Genomic DNA, 17,418 nt, shown 5'->3' with positions numbered 1-17,418 from the left:
CTCACTGTTGTGGCCTCTCCCGTTGTGGAACACAGGCTCCGGACGCGCAGGCTCAGTGGCCATGGCTCACGGGCCCAGCCGCTCCGCGGCATGTGGGATCCTCCCGGACCGGGGCACGAACCCGTGTCTCCTGAATCGGCAGGCGGACTCTCAACCACTGCACCACCAGGGAAGCCCGCATATACCATTCTTAAAACAGGGCCTCGTACTTGGCTGCAGCTCAATAAACAGTGCCTAAATTTTGTTAATGTCTTGGGTATTTTTGTTGCAAGTGTCGGAAACCCAGCTGTATCTGCTCAAGCAGAAAGGGATTTTATTGACTTAGAAACAAGAAAAGTCTGTAATTCGGTCTAACATCAAGCCTGCTAATTCCTCATCAGGCATGCTCCCTCCCTTGCCGCCTCTCAGTTCAAGCAGTGGCAAAAAACAAAAGCAAAAACAATACAAAACAAAACCCAAATCCTAATGATTAAAGCCCCAAAGGAAGGGGTGGAGGTCCTCCCTGCAACTCCTCACGTTAGAATTTAACAACCCTCCAACTGGCCCATTTGAGTCACATGGCCAGCTGTGAACCAATCACTGTGCCCAGAGGGATGGAATGCTGTGATTGGATGCCTGGGTGATTTGGTTCCCCAGACCTCACCAGGATCTTGGAGTCTGGAGCCCATTCTTGCTGGATCCTGTCTCCTAGCAACAGACCTGTGCCTGCCCAGCCCCATAGCATCTATCTTGCCCCAGGTTACAATCTAGAGGGCAGAAAGACTCAGCCAATAGGCTCTTCCCAATGAGGGTAATTGTGCCTAACAGACAGGCAGTGTTCAGTGTCCAATGCTTGAAAGGCTGAGGCATTAAGAAAGAGACCACCAGATCTCTGATAATCCCAATCTTATCTCCCCATCTCAGTACTAACTTCCTCTTTTAGCTTGGGGCAGAGAATTCAGCCCTAGCAATCTCACAACATTGAGCAGGTGCTAGACTCTGCTTTAAGAAGGTGCTCATAGGGACTTCCCTGGTGGCACAGTGGTTGAGAATCTGCCTGCCAATGCAGGGGACACGGGTTTGAGCCCTGGTCCAGGAAGATCCCACATGCTGTGGAGCAACTAAGCCCATGCGCCACAACTACTGAGCCTGTGCTCTAGAGCCCGCGAGCCACAACTACTGAGTCCGCGAGCCACAACTACTGAAGCCTGCACATCTAGAGCTCGTGCTCCACAACAAGAGAAGCCACCGCAACAAGAGAAGCCACTGCAGTGAGAAGCCCATGCACCGTGACAAAGAGTACTGCCCATGTGCAGCAGTAAAGACCCAGTGCAGCCAAATAAATAAATGTATTTAAAAAAAGGAGCACATAGAGGTAGCTTGTGTCTATCTTATAAGACCTTGCCAAAGACTTCATGAAAGCTCCCACATATTCCAACATCCTGATATTTTCCTCCAAAACCGCTCGAGCCACAGTCTCAGGTGACACACAGAGTGTGAAGATAAAATGGGCAACAATTTAATCGGCTATTTTTCTTCAACATAACAGCTTTCTGGTATCCTGAGCAAGGCCCTTCTACAGGGCTGCCACATATATCTGGGGAGGCTGTGCACTGCACAGATCTTGAAGCCCTATTCACTTCATAATGAATATATATGTCAAGGTGGTCCTGGCCCTCCACTTCACCTCTGTTCAGCCAATTTCGCATATTAAGTTATTTCCTTCAATACCCTTCCCTTTTCTAGAAATCATGTCTAAATTAGTCAAGACTGTCATGACTGCAAGAGACAGAAACCCACTAAACTAGCTCAAATACCCAGGAAATTTGTTGGCTCGTGATACTGTGGGCTTCCGGCTTCGGGTATGGCTATGTCCAAGAGCTCAACCAATATAGCTAGAGCTGTCTCTCTGTCTCTCACCTCTACATCCTGGTATAGATTGGCTTCAGTCTGCAGACTGTTCTTCCAGACAACTGAGGAATGTGGGTGCAGGCAGAATGAAGCCTATAAACAGCTCATGATCCCAAAGGAAGAAAGAGATTCTCCAACTTCATGGCTTCATCCCAGACCTCACTGTGGCCAGGGGGTGGGGTTCTTGGGTTGGTAAGTTTAGATCGCATGGTATGGGGGAGGGGCACGAGTTAGACACGGTTCCAGCTGGAGTAGTGGAGGGGGCTCCACAAAGGGAAAGCAAGGTCCTGAGAGACATAGTGGGCAGACTAAAGTGACAGCTGTCATTACAAGTATTATTTGTAATGGGATCATCCAGCAGGATGAAGAACAAGCAACATAATCCAATTGCAGTCTCAAGTCTCTCAGATCTGCTGCTGGCTTCTCCACAGAGAGCTGGAAAGCAGGTCTCAGGCCACAAGTTCAGCCCAGATCTAGAAGGTCCTGGAAGGAAGAGCGAAGTCTCCTGGAGGCCTGATTTGCATGCAAGGGTAGGTGCTGTCCAAATTCACCAGTCAAAGCCCATCAGAAGCACACCTGTAGTCAAAAAAATTTTTTTAGCTTGTGCAGCAAGGAAGATCCCATAGCGGGGAACCATGGGGCATCTCCAGAAGAGTTGGGGGACAGGAGGGCATCTTATAGGATTCAGGCTTGTGCTGGGTAATTTTAAGAAGAGGAGAGTAGAAGCAGTTCTAGCCTGGTGCTGTCAGCAAGCAGGGAGCAGATCGACGACTGGGACTGGGTATTTTAGTGATTCTTATCTCAGAAGTGGGAGGATGGACATGCGGCAGTCATTGGGAAGAAGCGGCGGTCATCTGAGTTAGTTGGCGGGGGAGAGGAGGGGGTGTGTATTCATTTTTGTGGTTGTAGAGTGGCCTTGTGTCTATCTCGGCTCAGACGCGGTCACAGAGCGGCCTTGTGTGATCATTGTTTATATTCTGGGATCATTGTTTATGTTCAGGGAAGAACATCACACAGCCCAGCTGCCAGCTGCCGGGGCTGTATTTCACTCCCTCCTCACAGGGATCTGTGTCTCCAGGTAAAGTCTGCCCAGAGTGCTTCCCAGATCTGGTCTAGGCTTCAGAGCATCAGGCATGGGGAGTCCACCAGTGACAGCGGTGCGTGACCAGGGAGGAGGAGGAGGAAACACTCAGTATCCCCAACTCTTTTCCTTGGAGGAGGAGTCTTAGAGGGAAATGCTGGACTGAGCAAAGATACACAAGTTTGTAAATTCTCAGCGTCTTGACTATGCTGATGTGCGTTGCCAGTCTGCAAGACAGAGAGAGAATGTTCGGTGTTTCTTGAAACCAGAGAGAGTCAGAGACCTGGGCAGGAGGCAGAGACAGGGAGAGAGAAGAGGATAGAGACACAGAGGGACAGAGGCAGAAAAAGTGAGGGCAAGAGAGGCAAAGAGATTGAAATGGAGAGAGACATAGAAATAGAGGGACAGAGCGACAGAGAAGGAACAGAGAGAGACAGGAAGAGTCGGAGAGGGATCGAGAGCGGCTGAGAGAGACGCAGAAGAGGAGAGGCCGCGGCGGGGACAGCGCGGGCGGGGCGCGGCGCAGACAAAGGCGCGGCCGCGCGGCCGGGTGGCCGGGCCGGGACAAAGGCTGGCCCGGGGGGAGGCGGGGGCAGCGATGGCGACGGCCGAGGCGGACGCGGGCGAACTACAAGTCCCAGCAGCTCCCGCTGCGGCCCTCGGCCGGCCCCTCTCTCTCCCTGGGAGCGCTTGGCGGGGCCGCAGGGCCGAGGGGGCCGCCGGCGGGGCTGGCGGGCGGGGGGCTTCCTGCGGGCCCTGGGGGCGCCGGCGGGCGCGGCGGGCCGGACTGGGGCGAGGGGCGCCGGGTGAGTGTCCCCGTGAGCTGGTCGGGCGGGCGGTGGCCGCGATGGGGCGGGGGTGAGGGGGCGGGCGGGCGGGGGGCCCCGACGCGGGGCGCGGCCCTGGGCGACCTCTGTCCACCCCCCTCCCTAGCCTCGCGCGCCGCCAGCCCCGGCCCGGGAGAGCAGAGACGCCGGCGCGATGGGAGGGGGCCGCGCGACCCGCGGGCCTAGCGCGCCGGTTCCGCTGCTGCGGCCCCGGGGGAGGGCCCGGCCCGAGCTGGGCGCCGTCAATCGGGAGGTAGGGGGGTGGGGGGAGAACCCCTCAGTTGGGGTGGGGGCGGGAGTCCAGGACGCCCGCCTCCCCTGGAGGCGATCCAGACCCCCCACCCCAGGAACCCAGAAGTGGCCCCAGGTATTGTTCTCCTCACCCTTCAGCCTGGGGTAGGGAGTTCAGGAGGCCCATCCTCAAGAGGGGGATCCAGGGGTTCCCTCCCTCCCCCAGGACCCCAGTTATTGTTCCCTTCACTCTCCAGTCTTGGGGTCCAGAGTTCTGGAAGCCCCTTCCGCAGGAGGTGATCCAGGGTTCCACCTGCCCCCCAGGAACTCAGAGAAGGATCCCAGTTATTTCTCCTCCCAGCGTGCAGTTCAGAGATGGGAATTCAGGAGCGAATCTAAGGGTCCCCCTGCCCCCTGGGAATCCAGGAGGGGACTCAGCACTGTCCCCTGACCCTCCATCGTGGAATTTAAGGAGGTGAACTAGGAACTCAGCCCTCTCTGTTTGAGTACCCACTCCCAGCTCTGGGGTTGTGGCTCGGGAGGTCCCCCTCCCCAGAAGGAGAGCCAGAGGTCCTCCCCTGTCTCCCAGGAATAGATCTATTTGTTGTTTTCTCCCCAAGGCCTAGCCATGTGGTGGGCATCACCTCCCCTTCAGGTAATCCTGAGTTCCTCCTGCTCCCCTGAAGGGATCCCAGCTTGTTTCTCTGCCCCCCTCCCTACCTCTAGCCATGGAGCTAGAATTCAGGATCTTTCTTCCAAGAGGGGACCAGAGTTCCTGACGCCCATTCCCGTGCATCGGTCGTGGGGTCAGTCACTCAGGGATCTCCCCTTCCTAGGAGATGGCCTAGGGTCCCTCCAGTAACCCAAGAGGAGCCCCAGGTATTATTTTGCCCACCCCAGCTAGGGGGTAGAATTCAGGATCTTCTATCTACTTGGGCAAACAGGTACACCGACACCTGTCCCTACCCTCCTGGCTAATGGATCCATGGTCTCCCTGCTCCCTCCAGGGGTCCCACATATTATATCCCCACACTCACTCTAGCTTTAGAAATCTGCATTCAGGATCTTCTATCTAAGATAGAATACAGGTGTTTTGACTCAGTCCTACCCCAGAGTTGTAAGGTTTGGAATTCACGTTGTCTCTTCCCAGGAAGCAAGCCAGGGGTCTTTCTGCGCTCCCTCAGTGAGGAGTCCCAGTTGTTGTTTGCCCCCGCCCCACTCTTCCCCCAGATAGAGGCTTCAGAGGTCAGGATGCTTCTTCTCTAGGAGGTGAGCCAGGGGTCGCCCTCCCTACTAGGAACCCCCAAACATGCCACCCCCAACTATGGGACTGGAATTCAGGCCATGTACTTAACAGAAAGCACAGGAACCCAGACACCCGCCCCTTCCCCATGAAGGGGCCATGGTCAAGGGGATAGGTGTCTAGACTCTCTCTCCTCCACAGGACCCAAGCTGCCCACGAGAGGAGGAGCCCAGGATGGAGAGAGGGGCAGAGCTATGGAGCTGGGTACTAGAGACCTCTAGTGCTGGGTCCCACGACTTCTATCCAGGTGTGGGGCTGAGAAGGGAGTCCCCCCACCCTCCCCGTGTCCCACCAGGGTCCCTCTTCTCCCTGCCCTGGCGGGGGTGAGTGCAAAATCTCCCTGCAGTACAAGAGAATGATCCATGTGTGTGCCCCGGAGTGGGATCTGGGGCATGGTCTGGCCCCCTCTCCCTTCCCTGCGCAGGTTCCAAAAGAGACCCCCGGTTCCCCAGAACCTACCTCCACTCACCTTCTGCCCTCACCCTGTAGATCCTGCTCCGGAAGCAGCCAGCACTTCCACACCCAGGATGCGGCGTTCGGTCTTAGTCAGGAACCCAGGCCACAAAGGCCCGAGGCCCAATTATGAAGAGCTTGACTCCGACTCAGAAGACCTAGACCCCAAGAGGGAAGAGCTGGACCCAGTTTATGAAAACCCAGAGCCTGAGCCGGAAGACCTCAACACTGTCTCTGAAGATGTGGACCCCAGCTATGAAGATCTGGAGCCTGTCTCCGAGGATCTGGATCCCGATGTGGAAGCTCCGAGCTCCATCTCGGGGCTCCGTGACTCGGATCCCCAAGATCTCGACCCCATGTCTTCAAGTTTTGACGACCCAGACGTCATCGGCCCCGTCCCCCTGGTTCTCGACCCTAACAGCGACACCCTCAGTCCCGCTGCCAACCCAGACCTGGACCCCCTCTCGTCCGACCTCACTGCCACTCCCGAGGTCCTGGCTGCCGGCCCCGCGGTGCTCCCTGCACCTGCCAGCCCGCCCCGGCCCTTCTCCTGCCCGGATTGCGGGCGAGCCTTCCGCCGCAGCTCGGGTCTGAGCCAGCACCGCCGCACCCACAGCGGCGAGAAGCCTTACCGCTGCCCCGACTGCGGCAAGTCGTTCAGCCACGGCGCCACTCTGGCTCAGCACCGCGGCATCCACACAGGCGCGCGGCCCTACCAGTGCGCGGCGTGCGGCAAGGCCTTTGGCTGGCGCTCCACGCTGCTCAAGCACCGCAGCAGCCACAGCGGCGAGAAGCCGCACCACTGCCCCGTGTGCGGCAAAGCCTTCGGGCACGGTTCGCTGCTGGCGCAGCACCTGCGCACGCACGGCGGCCCGCGGCCGCACAAGTGCCCGGTGTGTGCCAAGGGCTTCGGGCAGGGCTCGGCGCTGCTTAAGCACCTGCGCACGCACACGGGTGAGCGGCCGTACCCGTGCCCGCAGTGCGGCAAGGCCTTCGGCCAGAGCTCCGCGCTGCTGCAGCACCAGCGCACACACACGGCCGAGCGCCCCTACCGCTGCCCCCACTGCGGCAAGGCCTTCGGCCAGAGTTCCAACCTGCAGCATCACCTGCGCATCCACACAGGCGAGCGGCCCTACGCCTGTCCCCACTGCTCCAAGGCCTTTGGGCAGAGTTCGGCGCTGCTGCAACACCTGCACGTGCATTCGGGCGAGCGCCCCTACCGCTGCCAGCTCTGCGGCAAGGCCTTCGGCCAAGCCTCCAGCCTCACCAAGCATAAGCGGGTGCATGAGGGCGCAGCCGCTGCAGCTGCTGCGGCTGCCGCCGGTTTGGGCCTCAGCCCCGCTTCGATGTTGAGGCCGGGGCAGATCTCCCTTCTGGGTCCTGATGCTGTCTCTGTGCTGGGTTCAGGCCTGGGCCTCAGCCCCGGCCCCAGCTCTAGCCTTGACCCTGACCCTGGCTCTGCGCTGGGCTCCCCCCCCAATCCCAGCCCCAAAGCCATCCCTGGCTCTGGATCTACCCCCACCCCTGATTCTGTCAAATCTTCTGACCCTGAGCCTGGGCACAATGCCAATTCCGACCTTGGGGCCAGCCCTGATCACAGATCTGGTCCCAGCCCCGACCCGGATCCTGTGCCCAGCCCTGACCCCAGCTCTGAGTCCCACCCTGACCCTGGCTCTCCCACCCATGACACTGTCAGCCCAGTCCTCCCTACCGGCGAGAGTCCCGAGTGGGTGCAGGAGCAAGGGGCACTGCTGGGGCCTGATGGCTGAAGGGCATGCTGGCACCCACAGGGGCCTGGGAAAGTTGTGTGTTGTGCAGTTAGTAAAATCTTCCCACTGCCTCCTGGCTCTGTGTTGTGGTTCTCCTGTTGCTGTTTTTTCTCTAATGCACAGCCTCTTCTTCTGGAGATGGGAGGGTATGGCCAGAGCCAAACATACAAATAGAACGTCAATGTCCTGGCTCCCCCCACAATATCCTCCAGGCTTCCTAGCTTCCCCCACAAGGTCTCACACTGGTCCATCCCAGCAGTTGCCACTCACTGCTCCCCCAGACCTGGCCACCCCAGTCAGGGGCAGACTTATCCTCTGGGTGGTCTAACTCCCTTCCTTTTGGAGTTGGCTTTCCCAGGAATGGTGGGATCTCTGGCATGTTGACCATCTAGCAGACTGATAGTGGAGGCTGATATGAAACCATGTGGGCGGCCCTGCCCCGTCTGCTCCCCTAACTTACCCCTTGCCCTTCAAAGCCCACATTGCAGGTACACCATGGGACAAAGGAGGTCACTCATTTATGCATTCAACAAACATCTGTTGATTGCTTGGGTCTCAGCAGGGAGCAAGATAAGCATGGCCTTGGCCCTCACAGAGCTCAGACACCAAGTTTAGAAACATTTAAAAAGTAATTACAGAGTATGGTACATTCAACAAGAAGCATAACAAGACTTCTGATTTAGTTGGCAGACAGCCTTCCCAAGGAAGGACTTTATAATCCCAATAACCTCTAATTTAATCATCAGTACTGTTTGCCCAGGCTTGTGCTATGCTCGCATTTTCTCATTTAATTCTCTCAGCAGCTCCATGAGGCAGGTAACTATGAGTATTCCCATTTTGCAAATAAGGACACTGAGGCACATGGAGTTTAAGGGACTTTTTGGAAGACCCAGAAGTGGTGGTTGGGAGCACCTAGATTTAAACCCAAATTGTCTGCCCTCCAGAGCCTAAGTTCTTAACCTTTATGCTCTAGGGCAAGATTGTGCAAAGGCCCTGGGGCCGTTGAGAGATGAGCTAGGGGAGGAGTTAGGCGGGGCCAGAACAGAAGGCCTTGGTAGACTGAAGTGGGGAGTTTGCTTGTCATCCCAGAGAAATGGGAAGCTACCAGCGGGTTCTGACTGATACGAATTATTTTTTGAAGATGCTTCTGGCTGCTGGATGGCGAGTGGAATGGAGGGGATCCGGAATGGGAGCCTAAGATCAGGGAGGTTGTTGCAGTGGTCCAGGCCATAGGGAATGTTGGGGGACTCTGGGTTTATAGTCATAGGAGTGGGGAAAAGTGGTCCTATTTGCGATGTAATTAGGAAATGAACTAGGATTTCATGACAGTTCGGATGAGAGGGGGTTGAGAGTAACGCAGAGTTTCTGGGAGGATGGAGCGGGGCAGCCTTGAGATAGGATCATCATCTGACACCGCGGAGGGAAAGGGGTCAAACACTGGACATGGAAATCAAGAGGTTAGCCCTGGACGGGGGCATGACAGGGAGCCAGGACGGAGCCAGCAGCCAGCCCATCCCCCAGCACATTTCTGCCCGTCGGCACTAGGACCTCGGGACCGCCTAAGGGCAAGTCGCCAGCTGAGGCACGCATGCGTGCTGCTCCGGCAGGGGTCGTCGTGGCGCAGGGGGAGGGACCGGATCCAGTCACCTGCCTCCAGGGCCGCGCTGGTCACGTGACTGGGGCTCGAGTCAGCTGACGCGGGAGGGTTTGAAGCTGCACCGCGAGGGAGCGAGGCCGCAGTGACAGCAGCGGGTGTTCAGACGCCGGTTGCACCGCTGCGCCCGCCGGCGTTCGGCGCTCCCCCCGCGGCATGGCAGTGCCCGTAGGCCCGCGCGACTCAGGTGAGGGCGCGGGCGGCCCCGCAAGTCCCAGAACGCGTGCGGCGGACGGACGGGCGGCTTCTCCGACCTGGGGCGGCGGAGCTCTCGGTTTCCCTTTCCTCAATTCCGGTGCTGACCTCTCAGCGTCCCCTTGGCGTAGATATGGGCAGACGGCTCCTTGAACCTGGGCGGCGGGTGGGCATCAGCTTCTCCGACCTCGGAGTGGCGGGATTCCGACCGCCCTTCCTGAACCAAGGCTCTGCTCTGAGCACTTCAACTCAGGCAGCTGGCGGATCGTCAGCTTTTCCGACTCAGGCGGCGAGGGTCCCAGGATTTGCATTCTGAGCCTAGATTCGGATTGCTCAGCTTTGCTGGAACTCCGACAGCGGGCCCCAGCTTCTCCAACCCGCACGTCAGACTCCCAGGCTTTCCTTCCACAAACCAGGAGGCAAATGTTCAGCTTCTCTAAACTTAGGCAAGAGTGCTGGGGGCGGGGTTGCCACCTTAAAGCCAGGCGCCTAACTCAATTTCAGATCTCCAAACACAAGGAAGCTCAGTCGTCTCTCACACGGCAGCATGGAGGAATGCCCTTTGTGTTGATCTTCCCTTCTTAAGCTAGCTGCAGACACCTGAAAGATGTCCTGGCTGGTAGAGTCTGGGATGGATTAGCTGTGATCCCAGCCAGGGAGGCAGCCTCCCCTCTGGCTTCGCATCCAACTATCTTGTAAACAACCACGACAGCATCTGAGCTCCAAAGGGACCAGGGGCTGGCCCTCCCTGCTGGACAGGTTCTGACAGTGCCTACATTTCATCCTGGTGGCCATGCCAGGCAGGGGGCCAGCCAGACCCTGGAAGGAAGCGGGGTTCTCCCAGTGGGGATGGTGGGTTGTGTCAGGAACAGTTCTGGGCTGCTGTGACCAGCTATGACCCGAGCCGTTGCTGAAAACTTGGGCTTTCCTCTTGGACTGGTCAGGATTGAAAGGAATAAGTGGTCCTTAGAGTAGCCTCTATTCAGGAGTTCCCTGGGGGTCCAGTGGTTAGGACTCAGCGCTTTCACTGTTGTGGCCCGGTTCAATCCCTGGTCGGGGAACTAAGACCCCACATGCCACATGGCACAGCCAAAAAACCCAAAAACAAACCAAAAAAATAGAATAGGCTCTATTCATTGAGGAATTATTGAGACTCAGAGACTGAATGCTTTGTAAGTGTCAAATCCTTAGCTTCTTGGTGAGAGATTTTATTGCCCCATTTTGCAGACGAGGTAGCTGAGGCTCAGGGAACCTGAGTGCCCTGGAGCAGGGGCAGGAATCAACTCAGGCCCTTTTGAGTGACTTGAAACCGCTGAGCCAGCACTGCTGCATATATCCCTAAAGTGTTACGGATTTTCTGGTTTTCCTTAGATCTCTCAGAGTTCTTTCTTGGCTGGAGCTTGGGACCTGCCTCCCCTATTGGCGGGTGAACATGCCTAGGCCTGGTCCCCACTGCCCTCTCCCATCCCACAGAGACTGAGCGCCTCCTGACACCCAAACCTGGGTATGGGACCCGGGTGGGGCCTTCCCCAGCCCCTTCAACCCCTCCAGAAGAGGAAGATCTCCGCCGTCGTCTCAAGTACTTCTTCATGAGTCCCTGTGATAAATTTCGGGCCAAGGGCCGTAAGCCCTTCAAGCTCATGCTGCAGGTGGTGAAGATCCTGGTGGTCACAGTGCAGGTGAGACCTTCAGGGCCCCCCCCCACAGAATGCCACCTGTGGTTGCTGTTTTCCTCGAAGGAGAATCTTGGAGTCAGAGCTTAGTCCTGACCCCACAGCCCCATATCATGATAGTGACATTGGCACTAATCCGTCAGGAAGCCCTCTCGGATCTGCACGGGAGCAGCGCCTTTAAGCTTCATAAATGCCCTCTGAGGTCCTAGCCACTGCTCTTGCCCTTTTCTATAGATAGGACAGCTGAGGCTCAGAGAGGTTAAGGGACTTGTCCAAAGTCACATAGCAGCTGAGCCTTGGAAGGTGGCACTCGGACCCTGGCAGTCTGATGCTGTGCTGACTCTCGAACGTTCATCTGGTAAACATTTCATGAACATTAGTTGTTGCCTCGAGTTCTATGAGTGGCCACTCTGTGCTGCGCCTTGGGGACGTATGGTGGTCACGCCCTCACGGGGTGGGCCTTCTCTTTTCTCTGCCTCCACTCATGCGCCGTGGGAGACCCCATGCCGGCAGTGCCAATCCTCCCCGTCCCTCCCGCCAGCTCATCCTGTTTGGGCTCAGCAACCAGCTGGCAGTGACATTCCGGGAGGAGAACACCATCGCCTTCCGGCACCTCTTCCTGCTGGGCTACTCGGACGGGGCGGATGACACCTTTGCGGCCTACACCCGGGAGCAGCTGTACCAGGCCATCTTCTACACCATGGATCAGGTGTGGGCGACCAGGGGCAGGTGGGCAGGTGGGCCCGCCCGGGAGAATGGGCAGGGCTGACTGACCCTCCCCTCGTTTGCCCACAGTACCTGATGCTCCCCGACGTGTCCCTGGGTCGGTATGCTTACGTGCGGGGCGGGGGCGGGCCCTGGGCCAATGGCTCGGCCCTGGCTCTCTGCCAGTGCTACTACCACCGGGGCCACGTGGACCCAGCCAATGACACCTTTGACATCGACCCGATGGTCATCACTGGTGAGTGGGCCGGGCAGGGCTAAGCTGTTGGGATTTAAAAAAAAAAAAAAAAAAAAAAAAAATCCCACTTTAGGGACTTCCCCGGTGGTCCAGTGGTTAAGACTTTGCCTTCCAATGCAGGGGGCGTGGTTTCGATCCCTGGTGAGGGAGCTAAGATCCCACATGCCTGGCAGCCGGAAAACAAACAAACAAACAAACATAGAAGCAATATTGTAACAAATTGAATAAAGACTTGAAAAATGGTCCACATAAAAAAAGACAATCTTTAAAATCCACTTTGCCTCCCGCTCATCCAGGAAATGGGGTGGTCACGATCGTTAATAATTTGATGATTAGCAGAATGCTTGGCACGCGGGAAGAGCTGAGTGTTATGTTTCACTATCATTCACTCCCTAAACATTTGGGGGCCCACTGAGCGCCAGGCACTAGGGTCTGTGTAGGGACTGACAGACCAGGCCTGACCCTGGGGGAAGACAGCAGGAACAAACGACAAATGTCAAAGTATGGAGGGGGAAGGAAAGCAGGGAAGGGGTCTGTCGGGGACTCTGGGGAGACCTGCCTGTGCCTCCCCTGTCCCCAGTGTCCCTTCCCCGACTCCCTGTCTTCAGACTGTATCCGGGTGGACCCTCCCGAGAGACCCCCTGTGCCCCCCAGTGATGAGCTCTCCCTCTTGGATGGCAGCACCAGTTACAAGAACCTCACGCTCAAATTCCACAAGTACTGCCCCATCAAGGGGGCCGAGGAGGGGGGAGGCAGGACTCCAGGCATCTTCAGGGGTGGGGGTGGTGGGAGGGGCAGCTGCTTCCCCACAGGCGGGGGCAGGGGCGGGCCATGCCGATGCTGCCATGTGAGCACTTCCTCTGCCAGCTGCAGAGTCAGCGTGGGGCAGGAGTGCTGGCAGTCCGGGGCAGGAGGGATGGGCAGAGCCCCCTCCCCCTCACCCAAGCCTCCCCCTCCCAGGCTGATCAACGTCACCATCCACTTCCAGCTGAAGACCATCAACCTCCAGAGCCTGATCAACAATGAAATCCCAGACTGCTACACCTTCAGCATCCTGGTGAGCCCGCAACGCCTGGGGTGTGGGCCGAGGGACCGGCCAGTGATGGGGTAGCGTGGGGGGTGTGGGACTTCTGAGTCGTGGAGCTGGGGACCCTCGGCCAAGGGCAGCGTGGGGGTGATGGGGGAGGCTGGGGCTGGAGAGACCATCCGTCCTGCGCCTCTGGGAGCCTAGGTCTGCTGAGGTTTACTCTGTCCCGTCCTGCCACACCCCTGCAGATCACATTTGACAATAAGGCACACAGTGGGCGTATCCCCATCAGCCTGGAGACCCAGGCCCACATCCAGGAGTGTAAGCACCCCAGCGTCTTCGGCCATGGTGAGCCCCCAAGCCCCCGACCAGCACTGACCAGGGGCCCCAACCCGCCCAGGAATTCCCCAAGCCCCAGACCAGCACGGACCAAACTCCCGACATACCCAGAGAAACCCACGGGCCTGATGACCAACCCAAACCAGCCCTGAAGCCCCCTCGGCCTAGCCCAGCTGCCTCACTCCTGGCCCTGCCTTTGGCCCCCTCCCCACAGGAGACAACAGCTTCCGGCTTCTCTTTGACGTGGTCGTGATCCTCACTTGTGCCTTCTCCTTCCTGCTGTGCGCCCGCTCGCTGCTGCGAGGCTTCCTGCTGCAGAGCGTGAGAGCTGCCCCCAGCCTTCCCCAGCTCTGGGACCATCAAGGCCGGGGTGGCAAGCCTCCCTCGTCCGGACCGGCCCTCACCCCGCCCACCTCCCCCTGCAGGAGTTTGTCAGGTTCATGCGGCGGCAGCGGGGACAGGTCATCAGCCTGTGGGAGCGGCTGGAATTTGTCAACGGCTGGTACATCCTGCTGGTCACCAGCGACGTGCTCACCATCTCAGGCACCATCATGAAGATCGGCATCGAAGCCAAGGTGGGTCCTGCCCACGCCCTGCCCCCGAGCCCCGGGGTCTCCTTCCGGACCCTGGCCCCCTCTCCCACCCCTGCTGATGCCTGCCCGGGGCCCCATCCCCAGGGAAGGGCCAGGCTGGATGGGGTTGACGCTGCTCCCGCCCCTAGAACCTGGCAAGCTATGATGTCTGCAGCATCCTCCTGGGCACCTCGACGCTGCTCGTCTGGGTCGGTGTTATCCGCTACCTGACCTTCTTCCACAAGTACAACGTAAGCCTCCGACATGCAGGCGAGGCCCTCCCAGGGGCGGCCACGTGTCCTTTAATTCCTACCCCCACCCCCAGATAAATTCGTACACATATTGCCATCACCGGCCCCTGCAGATGACCCGCCAGGAGCCTCTTCCCCATACCTGCCCACACCAGGCACACCTGTCACTCCACCTGGGCAGGGGTCACGTGAGCCTGCTCTTTCATACTCCTCCACCGAGCTGAGTCCAGCCAGGCGGTGCCCTCGGGCCTACTCAGCACTACCCTGCCTTGTCGATGGTCATCCTAGTTTCTGTGGTCACCCCATCATGCCCTTGGGCAGGCTTCACCCCATCTGCAGGCTCACAGCCCACCTGGCTTGTGGTCCTGCCCCCATTGCTGACACCCCCCCACCCTCCCCCAACCCCAACCCCCGCCCCTCCGCAGATCCTCATCGCCACGCTGCGGGTGGCCCTGCCCAGCGTCATGCGCTTCTGCTGCTGTGTGGCCGTCATCTACCTGGGCTATTGCTTCTGCGGCTGGATTGTGTTGGGGCCCTACCATGTGAAGGTAGGGGCTGGCCGGGACCTGTGGGTGGCGCTCGTGACCCACAGATGAGGGATCCCTGGCTCCCCATCTTACTTCCCGAGCCCCCTGACTCCTGGTCTATCTATTGTTGACTCGGTGACACTGAATGACCCACCTTGACCCCTGGTTCCTTACCAGCAAGTTTGCAGCAGTTCTACCCACTGTCCCCTCTGATCCCTGGTGACCCTAGCCTTGACTCTATGACCTTGTCATTATTCAGTGACCCCCCCCAAGTGGCTCTATTGTGTCTACTGGTACTCTACGCTGTCCCCTCTGACCCCACAAAGCCCCCAACCCCGACCCCCAGCCGTGCCCACAACTCCCTCTGACCCCTGACCCCCCTGCCCGCCGGCAGTTCCGCTCGCTGTCCATGGTGTCCGAGTGCCTTTTCTCGCTCATCAACGGGGATGACATGTTCGTGACGTTCGCGGCGATGCAGGCGCAGCAGGGCCGCAGCAGCCTGGTCTGGCTGTTCTCCCAGCTCTACCTGTACTCCTTCATCAGCCTGTTTATCTACATGGTGCTCAGCCTCTTCATCGCGCTCATCACTGGTGCCTACGACACCATCAAGGTCAGCTGCCGGCCCACCCGCCCCCTCCCCAGCCTGCCTTCCCCCGCCTCCCCGTGGGGCTGTGCATGAATGCTTGCATGCATGCGTGCATGCACGGCCCCAGACTCGGGCTCTGAGTCCCTCGTGGTTGGCCACGGCAGGGTGCAGAGAGGAGGACCCAGGGAGAGAATGCGGGGGACGCTACAAGGCCAAAGGAGAGGGTGGCTCGGAATTGGGGGGCCCAGGAGGGACCCATACCGTCCCAGTCACAGCTGCCACACTCTCAGTTTTATCAAGGTGTGGGGCTTGGGCCAGGTAGGGTTCCTGCGTCTGCTTTCACCGACAGGGAAACCAAGCCATAGAATTTCAGTGACTCGCCCAAGGTCAGCTACCAAGCACGTGGTGGAACACGGCTCAACCTATGACTGTCTCATTCCGGAAGCCCTGCTCCCAACCCCTCTGTCCTGTGGGTCCGGGAAGGGTGGTTGTCCTGCAGGCTGCGAGGGTCAGAGCAGAACATGGGCGTGGCAGGTAGACAGGATCTTTTAGCAAACACGTGTGACAGACTACTGTGTGCCAAGCCTGGTGCTGGGTGCCAGGCATCTGAGGAAACATACATGGTCTGTCCAAGACTCGTGGGCAGGATGAATGATGCACAAACGGGAGTATAACAGCCAACTGATGAGAGGTGTAAAGGAAGTATGGAAGGTTACAGAGCGGCCCCTGCTTTAGACTCGTATCGGGCTGAGTCCAGGAAAGTTTCTAGAATGTGCTGTCCAATAGTAGTCTCTAGTATGAAAATGAAATACAATTCCAAATTCAGTTCCTCACTCACACCATCCACAGAGCAAGCGCCCAAAAGCCAATGTGGCTAGTAGCTACCAGATTTGGACAGCATAGATATCACACCTTTCCATCATCTCAGGAAGTTCTGGATTGATGAGACAGGAGCCCAAGAGAGAGAGCACCAGGGAGAAGGAACGGCCAAAGCAAAGACCTAGAGCCAGAAAGGACTTGGAGAGGAGGTATTGGCCCTGTGAGGTTGGGAGAGATGAAGACAAGGCTAAAAGCCAGAACATTCACTGCTGCTGGGAATGCAGATGTTTGCACCCCGCCCGCCCCCCCCCCCACAAGTGGGTGGTTGTCAAGCGCCCAGATTGGGTCAGGCACAGCTCGAGGCGCTGGAGCCACAGCGGAGGGCACCAACTGACCAAGATTCAAGGTGTGCACACATTCAGTGGTCAGGGAATGTCTCCGGGTGAAGCAAACCACGAGGAACAGCAGGTGGAGGGCACAGCACGGTGCAGAGGCCCAGAGGTGGGAGCCTGGTTGGTCCACGAGGACCGGTGAGAAGATCCAGATGACTGGAGAGAAGGGGCGGGGAGGGGAGGGCGCATCTCAAGGGCCTCGGAAGTCAGAGGCCACTTTCATGCGGGGCCGCCGGGCATCTCTCCCCAGCACCCGGGCGGAGCGGGCGGAGAGGAGAGCCAGCTCCAGGCCTACATCGCTCAGTGCCAGGACAGCCCCACCTCCGGCAAATTCCGCCGTGGGAGCGGCTCCGCCTGCAGCCTCCTCTGCTGCTGCGGCAGGTTGGAGGCCGGGTTAGCTTGGGTTTGGGATTGGCTGGGGGGAAGGGAAGCGGGCCTGAGGGAACTGATGCCTTCCGCCTCCGCTGACACCGACCCTCCTCCAGGGACGCTTCGGAGGAGCATTCGTTGCTGGTGAATTGACTCGGACCCGGACCGTCATAGGACATTAACCCCCGGACTGCGGAGACCCCTGCTTATTTATTTTAGCCGTTGCTTTTTAAGGACCGGCTCTTGTCGCGCCCTGTGAGGGCCTGGGCTAGTCGGGTCGGACATTGGAGTGGGACAGGGAGGGTTAGAGCGGGTGTTAAATAAACGGGAAAATTAACTTTCTCTCATTTCTAGCGGGAGGGGTATTCCCTGCGCCAACTGGTCTCCGGTCCCTTTAAAGCGTCGCCACACTCGGTGTGGCTGGCTCCGCGCGACCTTCCAAGCATGGCGGGGGGCGGGGCTGTGGCGCACCCTGAGTTGAATAATTTAAAGGGGCCGC

General features: G+C 58.3%; 2 protein-coding genes across 7 annotated transcripts; both read left to right on the top strand.

The window, feature by feature from the left end:
* The first annotated feature begins 3,504 nt into the window (after window positions 1-3,504).
* On the top strand, window positions 3,505-7,630 carry ZNF358 (zinc finger protein 358). 4 transcript variants are annotated; one of them, XM_081231153.1, is made up of 3 exons: window positions 3,938-4,165; window positions 5,474-5,579; window positions 5,822-7,630. In XM_081231153.1, exons 1-3 carry the CDS (start codon window positions 3,953-3,955, stop codon window positions 7,552-7,554), a joined length of 2,052 nt encoding a protein of 683 aa, XP_081087279.1. In that variant the 5' UTR covers window positions 3,938-3,952; the 3' UTR covers window positions 7,555-7,630. The 4 variants fall into 4 exon arrangements, with proteins under 4 accessions (XP_081087282.1, XP_081087279.1, XP_081087281.1 ...); XM_081231154.1 differs by lacking the exon at window positions 3,938-4,165 and adding an exon at window positions 5,185-5,298; XM_081231156.1 differs by lacking the exons at window positions 3,938-4,165; window positions 5,474-5,579 and adding an exon at window positions 3,505-3,777.
* Window positions 7,631-9,254: 1,624 nt separating this feature from the next.
* Window positions 9,255-17,229, top strand: MCOLN1 (mucolipin TRP cation channel 1). 3 transcript variants are annotated; one of them, XR_014015819.1, is made up of 14 exons: window positions 9,255-9,395; window positions 10,877-11,082; window positions 11,618-11,785; window positions 11,872-12,037; window positions 12,646-12,754; window positions 12,998-13,094; window positions 13,313-13,412; window positions 13,618-13,724; window positions 13,829-13,978; window positions 14,125-14,226; window positions 14,652-14,774; window positions 15,148-15,363; window positions 16,268-16,367; window positions 16,801-16,903. XR_014015819.1 is itself a non-coding variant. In XM_081233823.1 (14 exons), exons 1-14 carry the CDS (start codon window positions 9,365-9,367, stop codon window positions 17,070-17,072), a joined length of 1,743 nt encoding a protein of 580 aa, XP_081089949.1. In that variant the 5' UTR covers window positions 9,255-9,364; the 3' UTR covers window positions 17,073-17,229. The 3 variants fall into 3 exon arrangements, 1 of the variants encoding a protein (XP_081089949.1); XR_014015820.1 differs by having other exon boundaries at window positions 16,268-16,688; window positions 16,801-16,894; XM_081233823.1 differs by lacking the exon at window positions 16,268-16,367 and adding an exon at window positions 17,036-17,229 and having other exon boundaries at window positions 16,801-16,931.
* The last annotated feature ends 189 nt before the right edge of the window (window positions 17,230-17,418 follow it).

The sequence above is a fragment of the Mesoplodon bidens genome, assembly GCF_964165515.1.
Source record: "Mesoplodon bidens genome assembly, chromosome: 4".
Lineage (NCBI taxonomy): Eukaryota > Metazoa > Chordata > Mammalia > Artiodactyla > Ziphiidae > Mesoplodon > Mesoplodon bidens.
Note: the sequence above shows the minus strand (reverse complement) of the source record. Positions and strands in the feature narration are given on the sequence as shown.

Excerpts from the sequence above, each read along its gene's own strand:
- ZNF358 (XM_081231153.1), top strand. The coding sequence starts at position 3,953 with ATGGGAGGGGGCCGCGCGACCCGCGGGCCTAGCGCGCCGGTTCCGCTG. Across the intron at positions 4,166-5,473 it reads GAACCCAGAAGTGGCCCCAG|GACCCAAGCTGCCCACGAGA; the intron begins GTATTGTTCTCC and ends TCTCCTCCACAG. Across the intron at positions 5,580-5,821 it reads GTCCCACGACTTCTATCCAG|ATCCTGCTCCGGAAGCAGCC; the intron begins GTGTGGGGCTGA and ends CTCACCCTGTAG.
- MCOLN1 (XM_081233823.1), top strand. The coding sequence starts at position 9,365 with ATGGCAGTGCCCGTAGGCCCGCGCGACTCAG. Across the intron at positions 11,083-11,617 it reads TCCTGGTGGTCACAGTGCAG|CTCATCCTGTTTGGGCTCAG; the intron begins GTGAGACCTTCA and ends CCCTCCCGCCAG. Across the intron at positions 14,227-14,651 it reads CCTTCTTCCACAAGTACAAC|ATCCTCATCGCCACGCTGCG; the intron begins GTAAGCCTCCGA and ends GCCCCTCCGCAG.